This window comes from Lepus europaeus, chromosome 17 (assembly GCF_033115175.1).
Source record: "Lepus europaeus isolate LE1 chromosome 17, mLepTim1.pri, whole genome shotgun sequence".
In the NCBI taxonomy this organism is placed as follows: domain Eukaryota; kingdom Metazoa; phylum Chordata; class Mammalia; order Lagomorpha; family Leporidae; genus Lepus; species Lepus europaeus.
This window is the reverse complement of record NC_084843.1, coordinates 76,742,677-76,762,406: the sequence shown is the minus strand read 5'-3', so window position 1 is coordinate 76,762,406 and position 19,730 is coordinate 76,742,677. Positions and strand designations below refer to the sequence as shown.

The 19,730-nt window shown below is 58.0% G+C and overlaps 1 protein-coding gene across 1 annotated transcript; it reads left to right on the top strand.

Moving 5' to 3' along the window:
- Positions 1-6,083: 6,083 nt before the first annotated feature.
- SYT15 (synaptotagmin 15) lies at positions 6,084-15,553 on the top strand. Its single transcript, XM_062214309.1, is given in 10 exon segments — positions 6,084-6,110; positions 6,612-6,816; positions 7,635-7,848; positions 9,759-9,901; positions 11,084-11,379; positions 12,648-12,706; positions 12,708-12,813; positions 13,305-13,425; positions 14,134-14,313; positions 15,411-15,553. Coding segments are annotated over 10 exon segments (1,494 nt in total).
- The last annotated feature ends 4,177 nt before the right edge of the window (positions 15,554-19,730 follow it).

Sequence of the window (19,730 nt, the reverse complement as noted above, 5' to 3'; positions counted from 1 at the left end):
ACCAACTCCTGGACAGTGGGTGGGACGAGGCAGGCAACTTGCATAGAGTTTGAGAACATTGCACCATGAAAAACCACTCCCAGACCCGATGGTGCAGGCCATCCCCTGTTCCTGCCCACGCCCCTCGCCCCAGGGTGGGGTGTGGTGCCGGATGCAGGCACTGGGTGGGATTTGGGGGCTGCCTTCCCCCTCTTCGCCACAGGCAGACATTGGAAGGACATACAGGACACACAGACAAACAGACACCCAGGAGCTGAGACCACTCACTGCCCCCAAACCACCTTCAACTCCTTCCTCATCTAAAGAATCCCTGTTTTAGCTAGAAGGCATGTAAATCTAGAAGAAAAAAAAGATTGTATTTCCTCATCTCCCAGAGCTGCACTGGGTCACGTGGCACAGGACTGATGTGGGGACGGGAGATGCCTTTGCGAGGGAGAGGTGGGAACTCTCCCCGTTGCCCTTGTCTGTTCCCGCTGGCTGAGTGTGGAAGTGGAGGTGCGGCATCCACTTCACACTGGCGACAAGGAAGCATCAGACAGAAGAAGACCTGGGCGCCCCCGGGCCACTTACCTGCACACAGCGGAGCGAGCAAAGAAGCTGCTGTCTTGCTTTGGCCAGTCTTCCCTGAGCATCTTCCAGCAGTTCGACCTTATTCTAAAAATTACTCAGCCTGTCCCCTCCCCTCCACCCAGGTGCTGTGGGTGGGTCTCCGAGGAGGGGCGGGTGGCCAGGCCTGAGCCAAATGCTGTGTCACCTTGCCTTGGCCATGGAGATCATTCTCGATAAGCTTGCGTTCCTCTTAGAGCCGATGACAAGCACAAAAGGATTTCCCGGGGAGTCCTGAGAAAGATGCTCTTTTCCCCCACGAGGATGTGCAGCCGGAAGCTGCTGCTGCCATCTTTTTAAAGTTTTATTTATTTGTTTGAAAGGCAGAGTTACAGAGAGGCAGAGGCAGAGAGAGGGAGAGATCTTCCATCTACTGGTTCATTCCCCAAATGGCCACAATGACCAGAGCTGGGCAGATGCAAAGCCAGGAGCCAGGAGCTTCTTCCAGGTCTCCCTCACAGGTGCAGGGGCCCAAGCACTTGGGCCATCTTCTACTACTTTCCTAGGCCATAGCAGAGAGCTGGATCGGAAGTGCAGCAGCCGGGTCCTGAACCAGTGCCCATATGGGATGCTGGCACTGCAGGCGCTGGCTTTACCTGCTACGCCACAGTGCTGGCTCCCTGCTGCTGCCATCTTACCAAAGCCTGTGATGCCAGAGGCAGTCCCAAGGGTAGCAGAGCGAGGATGTTCAGAGAAGCCGGGGCCTGAGCCCATCCTGGGAGCCTTGAATCCAAGGAAGAGGAAAGCTGGGCTCATCCCTTGGTACCTCAGTTAAGGGAGACAAGAAAGTTCCTTTTGTTGAAGCTCATTCGCATTAAATTTTCTTCCCTTGCTACTAACAGTGTCCTCGGTAACACAGGTGCCAGCCTGGGAGTGTTTGTGGAGGGCTTCATGGAAGGAAGGAGGCTCAAGTTCAGTCTTGGTTGGTAAGTTAGAAAGCACCTGAAGCTTGTGTGGGGAGAAAAATGGGTTTGCATGCAGGTTTGAACCAGAACTGGCACTGTCCTTGGGATTCGGTAAGACAGCTCCAGAAATGGCCACTGCCCCACCCCTTTCGCCCTGAAGCCTTGCAGACCAACTCCCTCCAGTGGCTCTGCCAGGCTTTCGACCAGCTACTGCCCTCTGCTGATGCAGAATTCCTGCTGCTTCGACACCTGGAACTGCCACCACCCCAGCTCCTCCTGGTGGCTTCTTTGGAAGCATCCTTTACACACCTTCCCTGCTCCTGCCGTGTTTCTCAACTCTCCATTCATAAAAGGGAGGTCATCTGTAACGCTGGAAGAAAATGCACAAGTCCCGGCCAGCAGACGGGTTTGATGCTAGGGTCAGGGGCCCTCTCCCTCCCGCATGGTCGAAAGGAAGACAGCCTCCTGGCTAGTCCCTCTGCTGGGCTATCCCACTCTGCTTAATCATTAGCTAGCACTCTCCTGATTTCAAGAAGCAGAAACCCAACCCAAAATGGCTTAAGCACCAACAGGGCTTTTATTTGGCCCTTGTACGTTTGGAGTCCAGAGTAGCTGGTCTTGACCGGAGCCAGCAGTTTAAGCAATGACATCAAACTCTAGCACTTTGCCGTCTCTTCTCACCGGGATCTCCCTACATTGCAGCTCTTCCTCTTGGATGATTTTCTTATGGCTCTAAGTACGTGGCAAAGAATCTAAGGAGTTGAGAACAATGCCAAGTGATCAACTGTCACTGTTAGTATCGCCCCCAACTGTGGCCTGCAAACCCTGTGTCTGAATCTGAGCCACTGCCTGGTTCTTTTTTTTTTTTAAGATTTATTTTATTTATTTGAAAGACAGTGTTACAGAGAGAGGTAGACACAGAGAGAGAGGTCTTCCATCTGCTTGTTCACTCTCCAGATGGCCGCAACTGTTGGAGCTGCGCCGATCCGAAGCTAGGAGCCAGGAGCTTTTTCCAGGTCTCCCAAGTGGGTGCAGGGGCCCAAGCACTTGGGCCATCCTCCACTGCTTTCCCAGGCCACAGCAGGGAGCTGGATCGGAAGAGGAGCAGCCGGGACTAGAACTGGCGCCTATATGGGATGCCAGCGCTCCAGGCCAGGGCTTTAGCCAGCGGTGCCACAGCGCTGACCCCACCCCGTTCTTAACTAACAACGGACGCCTAAGGGATATGATATTGTGACTGGTCAGGTCTGGATCAAGCCTAGCTTTGGAGTTAAGCGGAAGTGGGACCCCCTCCCGCAATGGCACGACTGGACAATCAGGGATCACATATGGATTTTGTCACCAAAGAAGGTAGATGGGCAAGAACAACAAATGACCAATCTTAACCTTTGGCTGCTCACTAGCTGCATGTCCCCTTCCTGCCACAGACACAGCTGTTAAAAGCCTCCTGCTCACAATAACACAGGTACAGCACAAGGCGCCCCAACCCTACTCATGTCCATTGCAACCGAAGACAGCACAGGACTTGGGAGCTCACCAGCAGCTGCACCCAGCACCAGACCCAGAGGTTCTGGTTGAAGGGTGGTCCTTTCAGTCAGTCCGGAAAGAAATGCAGTAAAGCAAGGCTCTGAGCCCCACCCCCCACCCCCAACTGTGCCAGGACCTAAGGAGCAGCCTCTCCAGAGTGCCGTCACTAGGGGGTGGGGGGGAACTCCCAAGCAGTCTTTGCCTAGTCCGGATTCCTCCACTCCTAAATCAGGTTGCAGAGTGAGAGCATCTGGTTGGTCTAACTCGCATCCTGCACCTACCCCCTGATGTGGGAATAGTAGACTGCATCTAATAGAAGACAGAGCAGGGGTATGTGACTGTGAAAGGGAAGCCAGGAAGCTGGGCTACAGTGGGGAATCCTCCACTGCGTGTTTTCCAAGGATGCTGCTACAGAGCCAGCCCGGGAGTGAGTGGCCGCCTTGCCAGGCTGATAACCCAGGAGCAGGGAAGCAGCGGAGAGGAAGGCGTCCCCTGCACCTGGGGACTTGTGGACTCCCATTTCTCATGCCGGGGGCCACTCAGACAGCCCTCACTCTGGACCCTCTTGGTGTCCATGCAGGCATAGCTCCTCACCAGCCTGAGGACCGTGCGCAGGCGCTGCTGGCTGCCTACCTGTGTCAGGAGGGGCTGCACGATAGCAAACTGTGCAAAAGTCTCAGTGGAGCGGGGCCAGTGTTGTGCAGCAGGTTAAGCTGCGCCTTGCAATGCCAGCATCCTATATGAGCGCTAGCTCAAGTCCCAGCTACTCCACTTCTGATCCAGCTCTGCCCACTCAGCCTGCACGTGCACTCCCTCACATGGGAGCTCCCAGCAGCCTCAGATGAGCTCCTGCAGCTCAACAACTCCTGCCCAGAATAGGAGCTGAGACACTCAGGAGATGGTACAAGACTGTCAGGGTTGGGGCTGGTGTTGTGGCATAGCAGGTAAAGCCCCTGCCTGCAGTGCCAGCATCCCTGTGGGTGCCAGTTCAAGTCCCGGCTGCTCCATTTCCAATCCAGCTCTCTGCTATGGCCTGGGAAAGCAATAGAAGATGGCCCAAGTCCTTGGGCCCCTGCGCCCATGTGGGAGACCTAGAAGAAGCTCCTAGCTCCTGGCTTCGGATTGGCGCAGCTCCCACTGTTGTGTCCAGTTGGGGAGTGAACCAGCGGATGGAAGACCTCTCTCTTTCTTTCCTCTTTCTATGTAACTCTGACTTTCAAATAAATAAATAAATCTTAAAAAAAAAAAAAAAGAAGAAGAAGAAGAACAAGAAGAAGAAGACTGTCAGGGTTGCTCTTGGTTAGCCTGTCTGGGATCCCATACCCACCCCGGACTGACTCCTGTGGCCAGGGAATGAAATACACCGAGTGGACAGGCCTGGGTCAAGTGCAAAGCCCCCAAACAGGGGTGAGGTGGTGACCTGGGGAAAGCGAAGCCCCCAGCTTCACAGGGACACTGTGCACAGGGAACGGAGGGAGGCTGGGGGGCAGTATAGGGGGAAAGACTGCTGGATGGGGGCCAGGAGGAGGGGGCAATGGAGCAGGAGGTCAGAGTACGCTCTGGGAGGCAGGAGTGAGCCACAGGCCTCGGGCTGCATCCTGGCACCCTGGGCGTGTGTGCACAGCATGGGAGCATCTGGGACCAGCAGGTGGCATGGGGGACAAGGAGAGCTTCCGGCCCAACAAGGAAAGATATTCTCTCACAGAGCCTTAAAGCCAGGGGCCCTGCCCGCAGAACCAGGGCGAAGTGAGGATTCGCTCCTCAGAGAGGGGGCCCTAGGGTGACCTGGGGGGGTTCACATAAATGTGAGACACACAGCCTTGTGCATATTTCTCAGCATGGCCTTTATCCTGCTCCGGCCTCTCTGTCCCCATGTGATGAGAAGCGACACTTCCTTAGACAGGGACTGAGTCTTAAGGTTAATTGAAAGTGGCCTTTCTCATGAATCATCTGCACTGAATTATTCATCACCTGCCAGCACTTGCAGGCTTTAAGCTCCTGGGCTCCCCGCACCCCTCCTTGAAAATGTTCTCGCCTGTGGAAATATGACTTCCTTTTGGCCATGGAAGAAAGGAGCCGTGTCTGCCGCCCTTCCCGGGTTGTTCCAGCTCCGATGATCCAGTAAGGAGCAAGGCCTGAAAACAGGAAGCAGAGTCGGGGCTGCAGCCAGACCTGGGTGGCCTTTGCATTAAGTGGAATGGGGCAGTAGACAGACAGCAGACTGACCACAGGGCCCAGGGCTCTCAGCCTGGCTCCTGGGCATCTCCACAGGAAATGGGTTTCTGAGCCCCTTGCACGGGCCCCTCAGTGGGGAAGATAGAGTGAGGGGAGCAGGTGCAGGGTCTAATGCCACCATGCATTGGGCGGGCCAGGAACCCTTTTGATTAGGTTTGCTCCCAACGCGCACGGCTGACATGAGGCAAGGCTCATGGCATCATGTACATCCAGCCTGCACCATGACATCCAGGAATCAGGCGCAGCAAGAAAGGGGAGCTTCCTCTGCCACCTCAAGGCTCAGGGGACTGGCTGGGTGGGGAAGGGGCTTACGAACAGCACAGGCAAGCAGCAGCCACTGGTCTCCAGGGCGAGGAGCTGGGGCCTGGCCTGGACGTGTGGCCCAGGCTGGGTGAGATGCATGGACTATGCTGGCAGAGGCCACTGCTTCAGTAAAAGGGCACCAAAGGCCCCCAGACCCCATGTCAACATGATGAGAGGGACCCCAGCTCATCCCCACCACACGTGATCCAAAGCGCAGGCAGGATCCAAAGCTCCGCCTGCCCTGCTACCCAGAGGCACAGGTGCCACAGGAGGAGGGGTCGGGAGGAAGGGCTTGGTCGTTGGACACAACCCTCAAAGATGTAAGACAAGCAGCCCCCTCCCCCCCCATCACCACTGCCCTGTTCCTTTCCGTCCCCTCTTGCAGGGGCTGTGCTGGAGCGCCTTCCACCGCTGGGGACCTGTGCCCGCGCTGCGAGGGTGTGCAGGACCCCACCCCGACCCCTCATCAGGGCGGTTTCCACCAACCTTGACAGACGCGGGTCCCCCATGGTAATCCCCAATGGACACCCCAATGTGAGTGTGCAAGGGACCCAAGAGACGCTGCCTTCTATCAGCGGCCGGTATGCGCCACTCCCCCACCTTACGTGCCCCCCCAAATGAGAGGTCGCCGTCTTAAGATCCCTTAGCTACATCGACCCTAGCCCGAGAGAGAGAGAGAGAGAGAGAGAGAGAGAGAGAGAGAGAATGAGACCCCAGAGGACGGAGAACCCAGAACTCCCGACGGCTCAAGCAGGCAGCGGGGCACTCGGGCCTGGGATGCCGGGCCCTGCCCTCGAACCCAGGTCGAATCCGGGCCTGAGAGAGAGAGCAGTCTCATCCAAAGGTGCTTGGCAGCCACCGCGTGGCGCCTGCCAAGGCCACCAGGTACCAGCGGCCGGGAGTGGAGGAGCCCTGTGGGTCCCGGCGCCTGGACAGCTTCTGCGCTGCCGTCGCGGGTGAGGGATCCTCGCCCCACCTGCAGCGCTGGGAGCCCCGGGCGTCCCTGGAACCCGCGCCCTGCGGTTTTCGTGAGAGCAAGGTTGGCTCCGCGCCCCTCCTGGACCTCGGCCAGGGCGGGGCGTGGGCGGATCTGTAGCCTCCGGGCGCTGGGTCCCTGCCCTCGCCTTCCACCGTGCAGGGCAGCAGCGCCCCCGCGGACCGCCGGGCGCGGCGCTCAGAGACCCGGCCCCGGGGCGGCGACCTGCGAGACGGAGCCGCGGCCGCAGCGCCCCGATGGCGGGTATGTGCCCTTGCCGCTCCACCCGGGCCGCAGTGCGGTGCCCCTCTCCTCCCTGCGACCCCATCCAGCTCATCTGGGCAGGACTCAGGGGAGGGACTGCAGGGCAGTCCAGCCGCTCGCTGGCAGCTGTGGGCTAGGGGAGGCAGTCTTGGGGGATGGGGGTTGGGGGGCTCTCACCTTACCACCCTGGAGCCCCAGGGAAACCCGAAGGAGGCACAAATGGTCCAGGCTCCCAGCAAACGTGGAGTACGGGTGCCAGCAGCCTAGGATCCCTGCGCCTCCTCATTCATCCCCTTCATCAGCTCCCATCGGCTCCCCTAAGTGTGGCCTCCCCTGATACAGGCTTGGGCATGGGGGGTGAGGCTTAGAGACAGCTACAGAGCCCAGGCAGGTAGCAGCCACGCTCACAACAGATTCCTGGACTGTGCTTGAGAGAGCTCTGAGTGCAACTCAGGGTTCAGTTCCCTCCTGGGCTTTCATGAGTACATACTACCCAATCCCAAGCCCACCCTCCAATTTCCCGGGAGCCCCTGGGGTGGGGGGAAGGGAGGAGGAGGGGAGGTTTGATTTCCACCTAGAGGCGCAAGGAAGTGGTGCCAAATGCAGGACCAGCTGTTTGAACAGGGCATGGGGACCTCAGGGGAAGTGGCTTTCCACTGGGTGGCAGGCCCCGGGGCAGCCAGCAGCTGCGTCTGTGTCGCTCCCCATGGCCATCCCAGGGCCTGGGGTGGCTGTGCAGGGCCTGTCCCAGGACCTGGGGTGTAAACAGAAGTGGCTTCCCTGCAGCTGATCCCAGTCCTGGTGGTTTCTGCCTGCAGAGCCGCTGACCCTGCTGATTGGGGGGCTGGTTGGGGGGCTGCTGCTGCTGCTGCTGCTGCTGATCTGGGCCAGCTGCCGTCTGTGGAGGCGGCTCTGCGCCACCCTCTCCTACGAGGAGCTGCTGGAGACGTCTGCCCAGGCCACTCCTGTGGCCGCCGCCAGCCAACAGGGGGACAGGCTCCCCCAGCCCCATGCCAGGACCCAGGCGAGCAGGTGAGGCCGGGAGTAGGGCCAGCAGGGCTTCTAGCCCGGCTCTAGTGCCCTCCGTGTGGTTTTCCTTGGAAGGAGTGGGCAAGGAAAGCTCTGTTTAGGGAGTGCCTGCTCTCTCTGCCTTCCCTGTGCTGGGAGCTGTCACAAAGGAACTCCAGAAGGCATGAGGCAGGCATTGTGAAACCCATTTTCCAGCAGAGGGAGCTGAGGCTCAGTGGGTATAAGTAACAGGTGCAGAAGCACAGCGGGGAAGGAATTAGGACAGGAGCTGGAATGCACAGTCTGACAGCACAGGCTGGGTTTGTTCCCCGACATCCCTTGTTGCAGACAGACAGATATGGGTGTGTGGGTATGTGTGTGGGCAGGTGTGTGCCTGTGTGTGTCGGTGTATGGGTGTGTGTGTATGTGTGGGTGCCATGTGGGTGTGTGTGGGGAGGTGTGGATGTGTCTGTGTGCGGGTGTGGGTGTGTCTGTATGTGGGGGTATATGTGTGTGGGTGTGAGTGTGTGTCTGGGGAGGTATATGTATGTGGGTGTGTGTCTGTGGGGGTATATGTGTGTGGGTGTGGGTGTGGGTGTGTGTCTGGGGAGGTATATGTATGTGGGTGTGTGTCTGTGGGGGATATGTGTGGGGTGTGTGTGTGGGTGGGTATATGTGTGTGTGGGTGTGTGTGTCTGTATATGTGTGTGTCTGTGTGTGGGGGTGTGTCTGTGTGGGTGTGTGTGTCTGTATATGTGTGTGTCTGTGGGTATGTCTGTGTGGGTGTGTATGTCTGTATATGTGTGTGTGTGTGTGGGTGTGTCTGTGTCTGCATGGGTGTGTGTGTCTGTATATGTGTGTGTGTGTGTGTCTATGGGGAGGTACATGTGTGTGGGTGTATTTCTGTGGGGGATATGTGTCTGTGTCTGTGTGTGGGTGTGGGTGTGTGGGTGTGTATGTCTGGGTGTGGGTGTATGTGTGTCTATATCTGGGTGTGTGTGGGTATGTGTGTGGGTGTGAGTGGGTGAGTATGTGTCTGGGTATGGGTGTGTGTGGGTGTGAGTGGGTGTGTATGTGTGGGAATGTGTGTGTATGTGTGTGGGTGTGTGTCTGTGTTTGGTTGTAGGAGGGTGTGTGGGTATGTGTGTGTGTGTGGGTGTGTGGGTATGTGTGTGTGTCTGTGTATGGGTATGTGTGTCTGTGTATGGATATGTATGTGTGGGTGGGTGTGTGTATCTGGGTGGGTGGGTGTGTGGGTATGTGTGTGTATGGGTGTGTATGTGTGTGGGTGTGTGGGTATTTGTGTCTGTGTATGGGTGTGTGGGTATGTGTGTGTGTTTGTGTATGGGTGTGTATGTGTGGGTGTATGTGTCTGTGTGTATGGGTGTATATGTGTGTGGGTGTGTAGGTATTTGTGTCTGTGTATGGGTGTGTGGGGGGGTGTGGGTATGTGTGTGTGTCTGTGTGTCTGTGTATGGGTGTGTATGTGTGTGGATGTGTGGGCATGTGTGTGTGTCTGTGTGTCTGTGTATGTGTGGGTGTTTGTGTGTCTGTGTATGGGTGTGTATGTGTGTGGATGTGTGGGCATGTGTGTGTATCTGTGTATGTGTGGGTGTTTGTGTGTCTGTGTATGGGTGTGGATGTGTGTGGATGTGTGGGCATGTGTGTGTGTCTGTGTATGTGTGGGTGTTTGTGTGTTTGTGTATGGGTGTGTATGTGTGTGGGGGTGTGTGTCTGTGTATGGGTATGTGTGTGTCTGTGTGTAGGTGTGGGTGGGTGTGTGGGTATGTGTGTCTGTATGGGTGTGATAATGGTGCTCCTGCACCCCCATGCCTCCCAGTGGTTTTTCTTCCTCCAGCCCCTGGCACTCGGCTCCTCAATGTAGCCATCTGAGGCCACATCATACCTTTACCACCTATATGTCATCTTCCCAGGTCACCAGGTATGCCATTCGTGGTGCCCCCTTCCCTTGAAGGCCGAGACTGGATGCCCCTGAACAGCAGAGAGAGGCTCCAGACCCCACGGAACCCCTGCCCGGCCTTGGAGCCCCTGCCCACCCCCTGCAGCCGTCCCCTTGGTGAGTGCCCCCCCCCCCCAGCCCAGGCCCTGCCCAGGATCAGGATCTGCTGGGCCCAGATGGATCCACCTGCTTTCTCCAGCTTGGCTCCAGAGCACAGCCTGCCCTGGCCAGGGGTGGCCGGGTCGCCCAGGGCCCCTCTTTCTGGATACTCTCACCACCAAGTGCCTGCTGCACCCCATGCCGAGTGAGGTGTGGCCCCTGGACCACTTTGGAATCAGACCTCCCCACGACTATGTGGGGGAGGAATTCCCACCCCATTTTACACATTCACAAACAAAGGCCTCTTTGTTTTAGATTTATTTATTTATTGTGAAAGAGTTATAGAGAGCAAGGGAGAGACAGAGAGATCTTCCATCTGCTGGTTCACTCCTCAGATGGCCACAATGGCCAGCTCTGGACAAGACCAAAGCCGGGAGCCAGGAGCTTCTTCTGGGTCTCCCATGTGAATGAGGGGTCCAAGCACTTGGGCCATCCTCTGCTGCTTTCCCAGGCCATTAGCAGGGAGCTGGATTGGAAGTGGAGCAGCTGGGACTCGAACCGGTGCTCATATGGGATGCCAGAGTCTGAGGCAGTGGCTTAACCCACAATGTCACAACACTGGCCCCAAACACAAGCTGTTGAAGGTTAAACAGTGCCTGGGCACAAGGTCCCAGAGGCACAAAAGCAACAGAACAGGTGTTTCCAGGTGCAGAGACTGTGCTGGGTCCGGCATAATGGCCATGGGGGTGGCAGGGTTATAGATTTCTGGCCGCCTCTTTATGCTGACGATGTCCCAGGAGACTTCGGGAACCACCCCGTCAGCGGCCTGTCTTTCTAATCTGAAGAGGAAGAAAAAAGGCAGCACTTACTGACCCGGGGATTCTCTAGACACGTGGAAAGGAGGCAGGCCAGGTGTCGGGCCCTGTGTCCCTCAAGCAGGCCCTGACATCGGGGATGGAGGCTGATGGATTGGATGCTGTGAGGGGCCCAGGTGTGGCTGTCCAGTGCCTTTGCTGATCAGGCTTCCTGGAGCAGCTGTGTGGAGAGAGGGGGGCTGTGCTGGTCTGAAGAAGAGAATGAAGTGTTTGAGACTCAGCTGATGGGAGCAGAGCCAGGAGGGAGGGGCCCCCAGAGCATGCTGCCATCCCCACGTGCTCACCTGCCCCTAGCCTGCTGCACTTAGCAGTCCCTCTGTTGCAGGAAAGGCACATGGACTGGGGGCCCTCAGCCCAGAGCTGTACAAGCTCCCAGAGGACAAGAGTGAGAGCGACTTCCCCACCGGCTGCCGGGGGCGGCTCTGGTTCTCTCTGGAATACCAGCAGGAGGCCGAGAGGCTGCTGGTGCGCTTGATCAAGGCTTGGCAGCTGCGAGCCCCCTCGGAGACCTGCAGGCCCCTGGTAAAGCTGCACTTGCTGCCGGACGAGCGGCGCTTCGTCCAGTCCAAGACCAGGTGCAAATCTGCCGACCCACAGTTTGACGAGCACTTCGTGTTCCAGGTACGGCCCCTGGAGCATCAGCACCTGGTGCCCGCCGGGCAGACCTTGTGCCAGAGAGCCCTGGCCTCCTACCCAGCCAGCCCTGAGTGCCACCAGTGGGGTCAGGGCCTACGAGACACAGGGCAGGAGACACTTGGAGAGGGGGTGGCCAGAAGGCTGGGCTCCTCCAGTGCTGGCTGCATGGAGACCAAAAGGAGAAGGCGTGGCTTTGGCGCACTGACTGGGTGCCGGGCCCTGGCCCCTGGGACTTGGAGGAGCACCCCTGGGCCCTGGAGCTGTCTGGAATGCTGGGATTCTGAGAAGGCAGAAGGTGGGATCTTCCTTAGAAACACCCCACCCCTGGGACCGCTTAGAGTGGGGGCAGGGACTGTTCTGTGCCATCCTAGGGACAGGGACGGTGCCTTGGCTCACCTTAGGCTGGCTGGCTCAGGGTCTGGGGGTGGAGAGGCTGCCAGGCCACAGAGGCAGGCCCAAAGAGGCCTGGGAGCCTCCACAGGTGACCTGAGGCCCTAAGGGGAGGCCGGCAATTGCCACCTGCCACGAGGCCTTGGGCAAACTTTCTCTCAAGAACTGGGCAGCAAGCCAGCCCGGAGGTGAAGAGAGGCCAGGCAGCTGCCAGGGGGAGTGCCTGCTGGGGCCACCGTGCACGCCTCTCCCCCAGGGCCTCTGAGAGCTGAGGAGAGCAGGTGGCCTGGGGCCTGGTCCCCGGCTGTCCTGCAGAGGCCATGGCTGTGAGAATTCACAGGTGAGCCTGCTCTGCAGGACATCAAGATCCCAGGTGGCAGCCGCATGGTCACAGGTCATGTCTGTGACTTCTTGCCTGTACTGCGCCACCCCTGCCCCAGCCGCCCTCCCGCCAGATCCCGGCCTCTCCTAAAGAGGGGAGGGGACGAGAAGGAAATCGGTGAGGACTGGCCATCAGCTCTAAGTCAGACTGCCAGTCTAAGTGATTGGCCAGTGTCTTAGGGGTCTGGGCTGGGGCCCAAGACTCTGGACGCATCTCTAGCAAGGCATCGGGCGGCGGCAGCTGCTGCCGGTTCTGCCCCGCACTGCGCATGGCGGGCTCTGGTGCCCATTTTCATTTCTTGGGGGCACTTGGCCCCACTGTAGAGAAGGTTCCCCCAAGGATGCCTGGGTTTGGTGTGAGGGGGGTAGACTCCTGCTTGAGACACTCCTCCCCCAAAGCACCTGTGTCCAGGACAATGTGTCGCATTGTCCCACCTGCTGTCCCCACACCTGGTCCCTGGCCTGGGTCCTTGTCTCCCCAGGTGTCCAGCAAGAGCATCACCCATAGGGTGCTCAGGTTCTCCGTGTACCACATGGACATGCAAACACCAGCTCCTGAGCCAGGTGCTCTTCCCCCTGAAGAATGAGACCCTGGCTGGCGACTGCCCACGCACCATCTGGCGAGACCTGGAGGCCGAGGGCCTGGAGGTAAGGCCAAGGTCACCAGGTGTGTGCCTCCAGGTGCCAGCGCTCCTGTGGGCCCATCAGCCCTCAGCCCTTGGCCCCTGCTCAGGGAGGTAGGACCAGGCCCTGAGCTGTGTGCGACCAGATTGCGGGGGGGTTGGGGAGGACAGACCAGCTCCTGGCCAGTGCAGGACCACCTGAGACCCTTCACTCTGGGGCAACCTGAAAAATCCACCCCCAGGTCAAACAGCGGAGACAGGTGCCACCACATCTGGACCAGTCCCGCCATCCCCATCCCACCTGGGTCCACGTGACCCAGAACAGCATGTGGCATGCCACGGGCCTGGATGGGCATCCTTGACTATGCTCCACACCACTGTTCCCCAGTGCACGAGCTGATGCTGGGGCTCCAAGGAGCGTCACGTGGGAGGCCCCTGGGAGGGTGGAGGGAGGGGGAGGCCCCACGGCACCTGCCAGAGTGACCAGGGTGGGGCGCGTCCTGCTCTGCCTCGCAGCCTCCCTCAGAGCTCGGCGACCTCCAGTTCTGCCTCAGCTACAACAACTCCCTGGGCCGCCTGACGGTGGTGGTGCTGCGTGCCAGGGGCCTGCAGCTCCGAGAGGACGGGGGCGTTATGAGTAAGTCACCTCCCTCTGCCTCCCTGCTGAGCTGGAGTCCGGCCTCCCCCCTGCCTCCCCAATATCTGCCTGCATGCACCCCGTCTTGGAGCGCTCGCTACCTCCTGCCAGTGTCTGCCTCCCCCAGGGGCTGTAAGCAAGCCCAAGCCCTGCCCCTGGCCTGCCACCTGCCCCCAGAGGGAGGGCTCCCACGCTCAGAGGCTCTGACACAAGCTGATGCTGCACCTGCTTCCCTTAGTCTCTCAGAACACCAGCACTGACTGGCAGTCCCCTGTGAGGGCCCCCCAGCCACCTACTGGTCTTTGCCTCGGGGCCCCTACACAAGTCAGAGAGTCCAGACCTTCCTCATCCGAATCCCACCCCCAAAAGGAGACTGAGGACCCCGCAGGCCGTCCCTGTCCCTGGGACGGGATGATGAACGGGGCAGGGGGCCTGTGCACGTGGCGCCAGGCTCGGGTGCACAAAGGCAGCCTTTGCTTATGCTGGCTCACAGCGTAAGCACACTCAGGAGATGGAAGAAGGAAGAGGAAGAGAGCCAAGCGTTTCGCCCACTCCAGGGCCTTCCACTAATCAACCCCGTTTCCTCTGTGTGAGGGCTGGGGACCTGGCGCCTGGTTGGGCCACATGCCCTTCAGCCAGGCCTCCCATGGGCTCTAGGCTCCTGCCCGCCTCTCCCAGACCAGCAGGGGGGTGCACTTGTCTTTCTAGGTGTGTTTGTCAAAGTGTCTCTGATGAACCACAACAAATTTGTCAAGTGCAAGAAGACTTCGGCTGTGCTGGGCTCTGCCAACCCGGTATTCAACGAGACCTTCAGCTTCCAGGCCAGCGCTGCGGAACTGGACACCGCCAGCCTCAGCCTGACCGTGCTGCAGAGCGTTGGAGGAGCCGGTGAGGCCAGCCCCCTGCCGGGCTGTGGGGCCACGGGGGTGAGGGAGGGGCTGCTGAGGGCAGGCAGAGTGAACCCCTGACCTCAGAAGGAGCTGTGCAGTCTCTGTTTCCTGGGTAAGAGGACCGGTGCTCAGAGAGGCTGCGATTCTTACCCAAGGACACACAGCTTTCCAGCAGGAGGGCTGGGAGCCATGCCCAGCACTAGTCCAGTGGGACTTGGTCTGGGTTCCCCTAGGACGAGGTGGGGGGAGGGAGGCTGCCTAGCAGCAGGTGTTCTCGTGCTTTCTAGGGGAGCTGGTTGGGTCCCGCAGCCTGACCCACTGCCCCCCACCTGGCATCCCCTGTCACCATCCCAAGAGCTGGACTTAAGTCCCTTCTCTGCATTGGGTGAGTGCATTTTACTGTTGGAAGCACAAAGGGACTTAAAGGTTCATGGGGAAAATGGAATTAAAAGGTAAGTCTATTTTGATGTGAAGAGTTTTTTCATAACCACCAACTTGTTAAAGCCCCTCTGCGGCTCAATAGGCTAATCCTCCGCCTTGCGGCACCAGCACACCAGGTTCTAGTCCCGGTCAGGGCACTGGGTTCTGTCCCGGTTGCCCCTCTTCCAGACCAGCTCTCTGCTGTGGCCCGGGGAGTGCAGTGGAGGATGGCCCAAGTGCTTGGGCCCTGCACCCCATGGGAGACCAGGATAAACACCTGGCTCCTGCCTTTGAATCAGTGCAATGCGCCGGCCACAGCGAGCCAGTCGTGGCGGCCATTGGAGGGTGAACCAAAGCAAAAGGAAGACCTTTCTCTCTGTCTCTCTCTCTTACTGTCCACTCTGCCTGTCAAAAAAAAAAAAAAAAAAAAAAAAGACCCTTTGCGTGCAGTGGCTGGGCTGGTGAGATGCCTTTTTTCTGAAGGGGCTCTTAAGGGGGCTTACCAGGGCCTTCGGGAGGGTGAGGAGCAGACGGGTGGCCGGGCAGGCTCTCCTGGGTGGGGAGGGGGCTCACTGCTTCCTGCCAGTGGAGGACAGCGCACGTGGCACTGGGGACGCTGCTGGGTTGCTGGGGTTCTGCACCCAGGAGCCTAACAGAACTCTCCCTGCCCTGCAGAGAGCCGTCCACTGGGCCGGGTCGTGGTAGGCCCCTACATGTACACCCGCGGCAGAGAGCTGGGACACTGGGACGAGATGCTCCGCCAGCCCAAGGCGCTGGTGAGGCGCTGGCACGCACTCTGCCGCCCCTTCCAGGCCTGACGCAGTGGCAGCGGCCGGGACCAGGAAAGCTCCGCCCTGGCCAGCAGCTGTGGTTGGGAGACCCTCCCACACACAGCAGAGCGCGTGTCCCCCGGAATTATTCAACCTGGTGATGGCTGTGCGTGCTCCGTGGGAGCCCAGGGTGAACTCGGAAAGCTGACGCCAGGGTGACGCAACACCCGCCCTGGCATAGACAACACGCAGCTCCGGGGACGTAATGTGGAGCAAGCTGAGGGTCGCCCCACTGCTGTCTGGGTGAGGAGGGCCTGTCAGTTTGTCCCCTGGGACTGTAGCAGATCGCACCCACACCTTGTCACATGGGCCACCCTCCCCAGAGTCCAAAACTGCACACCCCTGCCCCGGCAGGTGCTCCGCTCCCAGTGTTTGTGGGCGCCTTGGCTAGTAGCGTTCCGATCGGGCGCTCTCCCTAAGGACAGGAAGCGTGGAAGAGCTGGTGGTTCTAGTATAGCCCACAGGGACCGCTGGAAACCTGACAATTCCGTGCCGGGTGATGCGTCCATGGAAAACTCAACTGAGACGGCCGTTTCCACAAATCCCGTTCATCCACCGTCCGGGGTTTGTCCTCGGGCCATGGAGTGTCTTTGTGCTTCCTGCCGTCTGCCTTGCATCCCAGTGAATGCCACGGAGCTTCTGGGAAAGGCGCACTGCTCATGCAAAACTGATTCAAAAAAAGTATTGTAACTATTAAAGTAATAAAGTAAACGCCCGAGAGGAGCTAGCTAATAGAGCGAAAGGTTTATTTTTGTTTGTGGTTTTGGAGTTTCGTTAGTCTGGCAGTGCTGGGATGCGCAGGGACAGAGGGTCACACGGCCAGAGAGAGAGGCTGTCCCTGGAGCACCGACATCCAGTCACTTTCCAAAGGTCCTTTGCTGTGAAGGGATTAAGTTCCATCCTTAACCCACGGCTGTAAGACGCTGGGTTTCAAGCCCTTAGGTGTCCCCAAACTATTCCCCAAAGCACAATACTGATGTTGGACCTCTCAGTTGTAGAGATGCCCACTTGCTCGAGAGGACGCCCAAAAATCCAGACTCCAGACCAGTTGATGCAAAAAGCATGAGGTATTTATTGTACGTTTGCGCAAACGGGCCCCCACCTAAGGCGGTGAGGAGCCCTGAGCGGGAGTTTCACACAGGTTATATAGTCAACAAATTAGCATATGGGATTGGCCAGTTCGGAGGGACAATTAGCATACCGGAAAGTGCTGAGGAGAGTGCTGAGGGAACCAGCTGAGGAGAATGCTGAGGAGAGTGCTGAGGGAACCAGCTGAAGAGAATGCTGAGGAGAGTGCTGAGGGAACCAGCTGAGGAGAATGCTGAGGAGAGTGCTGAGGGAACCAGCTGAGGAGAATGCTGAGGAGAGTGCTGAGGGAACCAGCTGAAGAGAATGCTGAGGAGAGTGCTGAGGGAACCAGCTGAGGAGAATGCTGAGGAGAGTACTGAGACTCTCCGAAGGGGGAGTGGCAGCTCTGCTCTGGGCATGCCTAGAGGTTCTCTAAAGGGGATAGACTTTTTCCTTCCCAGAGAACGTGCCCGCTGGACCCTGGGGAACATCTAACCTCTTAAGAAGCCCCTGATATCTGCCCAGGCCTAGTTTCTTGTCCCTCTCCCCCATAAGGGTCCTTCACTGAGAGACGGGGATTCAGGAGCCCGGCTCAGCTGTGCAGGTATGCTGACAGGAGGAGCCCGCGGCGGCCGGGTCTCAACGTCACCGCGGCCGACTGGGCAGCCCGTGATGACGACACAAGGATTTATCCACAAGGTGTGGAGAAGCTACCTGCTGAGCAGGTTTGAATGGATAGCCAGAAAAAAATAACGAATGAAGTGGTTTGCTGGCGAGGGTCCCTCAGCCTGGCTTTCTCAACATGGCTAGGCGGAGCACTCTCGCGGTTCAATTCAGTCTGCCATGGCCATCGCGCACTGTGATACCCGCCTATTATGGGGTTTGCTGTTTTTTGCCCAAATCACTGACCTGGTCCCCACCTGTGGCTTTGCTTCAAAGGTGTTACGACCCTCAGAGCGCAATGAGGAGAAAGGCAGCAGCTCGGGGAGCTGCAGGAGGTCTCCGCACATCAGCCTCTGTGACATCTGCACAAAGGCCCGGGAGGGCAGGGAGGGGCCCCGGCTTGGGAGGGGATCTGAATCCAAAACTGCCATCATGGTTAGCTCTGCCGGGCCGAGTGCAGAACACGCAGAACCTGCGCACCGCCACATCCCTGCAGGTGGGCAAGGGGCGGTGCAGGGGGCTGCACCGTCTCCACCTGCTCTCTCCGGAAATGACCTGCCGCCAGCCAGGATGGCTGCCTGCCCTTTGTTCCTGATCCTCTGCTTGGATCACTCTCCGGATTGACAAGCTCCCAGGGAGCAGGTGCGCGGATGCGGCCAGGGCACTGTGAGGACAGAGCCTGGAGTGCGTGGTGAACCTGCCAGGAAGGGGTGGGGCCGTGACTGGCCGGCTGGACGCAGCACCGCCTGGGTGGCCTCACATCCAGCCCCGGCCTCCTGTAGCTTGTCTCTGGCGCCCTCTACTGTTCAACAGCGGACTCGCTGTGAAGGAACCGCGCAGGGGTGGGGATGCTAATTTCTACCAAGGGCCGTTTGGGTATTTATAACATCATTCGTGGACCGTACATTATCAGCCTTAAAATTAGGCTGCTTAAGATTTATCGGTTGTCAGGTCCTGCCTGCGGTTGCCTCGGCAGGGCCAGACCGAATTATTTTGGGGACTGGCTGTTCCCCACCCCTGCTCCAGCAGTGTTTGTAGAGTGCGGCTGGGAAGATGGATTTGGAGCTGCAAGAGCATAAGTCGCCAGCTGGTGTAGCAGCCTCCTCAGCCCCTCAAGCACTACCTCTTCCCTCCCCACCAAAAACAACCGCGGCGGGGTGTGCAGTGTGGGGCAGGATTAGCGGCTGCTCAGGACGCCCGCACCCTTAGCCCAGAGTGTTGCTCTGGGCCCAGCTCCTCGGCTTCTGATCCAGCTTCCTGCTACAGGGCACCCTGGGAGGCAGCTCCAGGGCTTGGGTCCCTGCCGCCCACGGGGGAAGACCTGGATTGAGCTCTGGGCTCCTGGTCTAAACCTGGTCCAGCCATGGCTGTTGTGACCAGTTGGAGAGTGAACCAGTGGATGGAAGCTCTCTTTGTTCTTTTCAAGCATAATGAAAATAAATTTTAGGGGTCAGCACTGTGACGCAGCGGGTTAACGCCCAGGCCTGAAGTGCCAGCATCCCATATGGGCACCGGTTTGAGTCCCGGCTGCTCCACTTCCAATCCAGCTCTCTGCTATGGCCTGGGAAAGCAGTAGAAGATGGCCCAAGTCCTTGGGCCCCTGCACCCGCGTGAGAGACATGGAAGAAGCTCCCAGCTCCTGGCTTCAGATGGGCACAGCTCTGGCCATTGCAGCCAATTGGGGAGTGAACCATCGGATGGAAGACTCTGTGTGTGTGTGTGTAACTCTTTCAAAAAAAAATAAATCTTAAAAAAAAAAAAAGAAATTTTGAAAACACACCCTCTGATTTCTTCTCTATGGCAGTCATGTCTATGCTTTTACCACATAACCATGCAGTTCTTAACACTAGCTATATTATTATTAAATAGTCAGAAAGGAAGAATTCTCACGTGTAGCATAATTTGCTCACGTCCGTCACTGTGTGTTCCATTCGCTAAATAAATACCTGCCTATTTATCTGCTCTATTTATGGAAGGTTGCAATTTTGGGCTTTTACATATAGTGACGCTGTGAACACTCTTGCAAACATCTCCTGGTGCCAAGGGCATGCTTTTGTGGGGGAGTTGCTAGGTCACAGGGTTTGCACACCTTGATTCAGCAGATAAAGCCAAATTACTCTAGAGAGTAGATGCTCCACTTTCCCTTTGGCTGTGCAAGCTCGCCCATGCTCTTGTCAGTGTTCCGTATTGTGTCTTTCATTCAGCTACTCCTTTCTGTATGTACAAGTCTTTCATTGTGGTTTTAATTCATACTCCCCGGATAATCAATGAGACCGAACTTAAAAAAATTTTTTTTTAAGTAGCAGAGAGAGAAATAGAGAGAGCCCCCATCTGCTGGCTCATTCCCCAAACGCCTGCAACAGCGAAAGCAGGGCCACAGCAGAGGCCAGCAGCCAGCAATAGAATCCAGTTCTCCATGTAAGCGACGGGAACC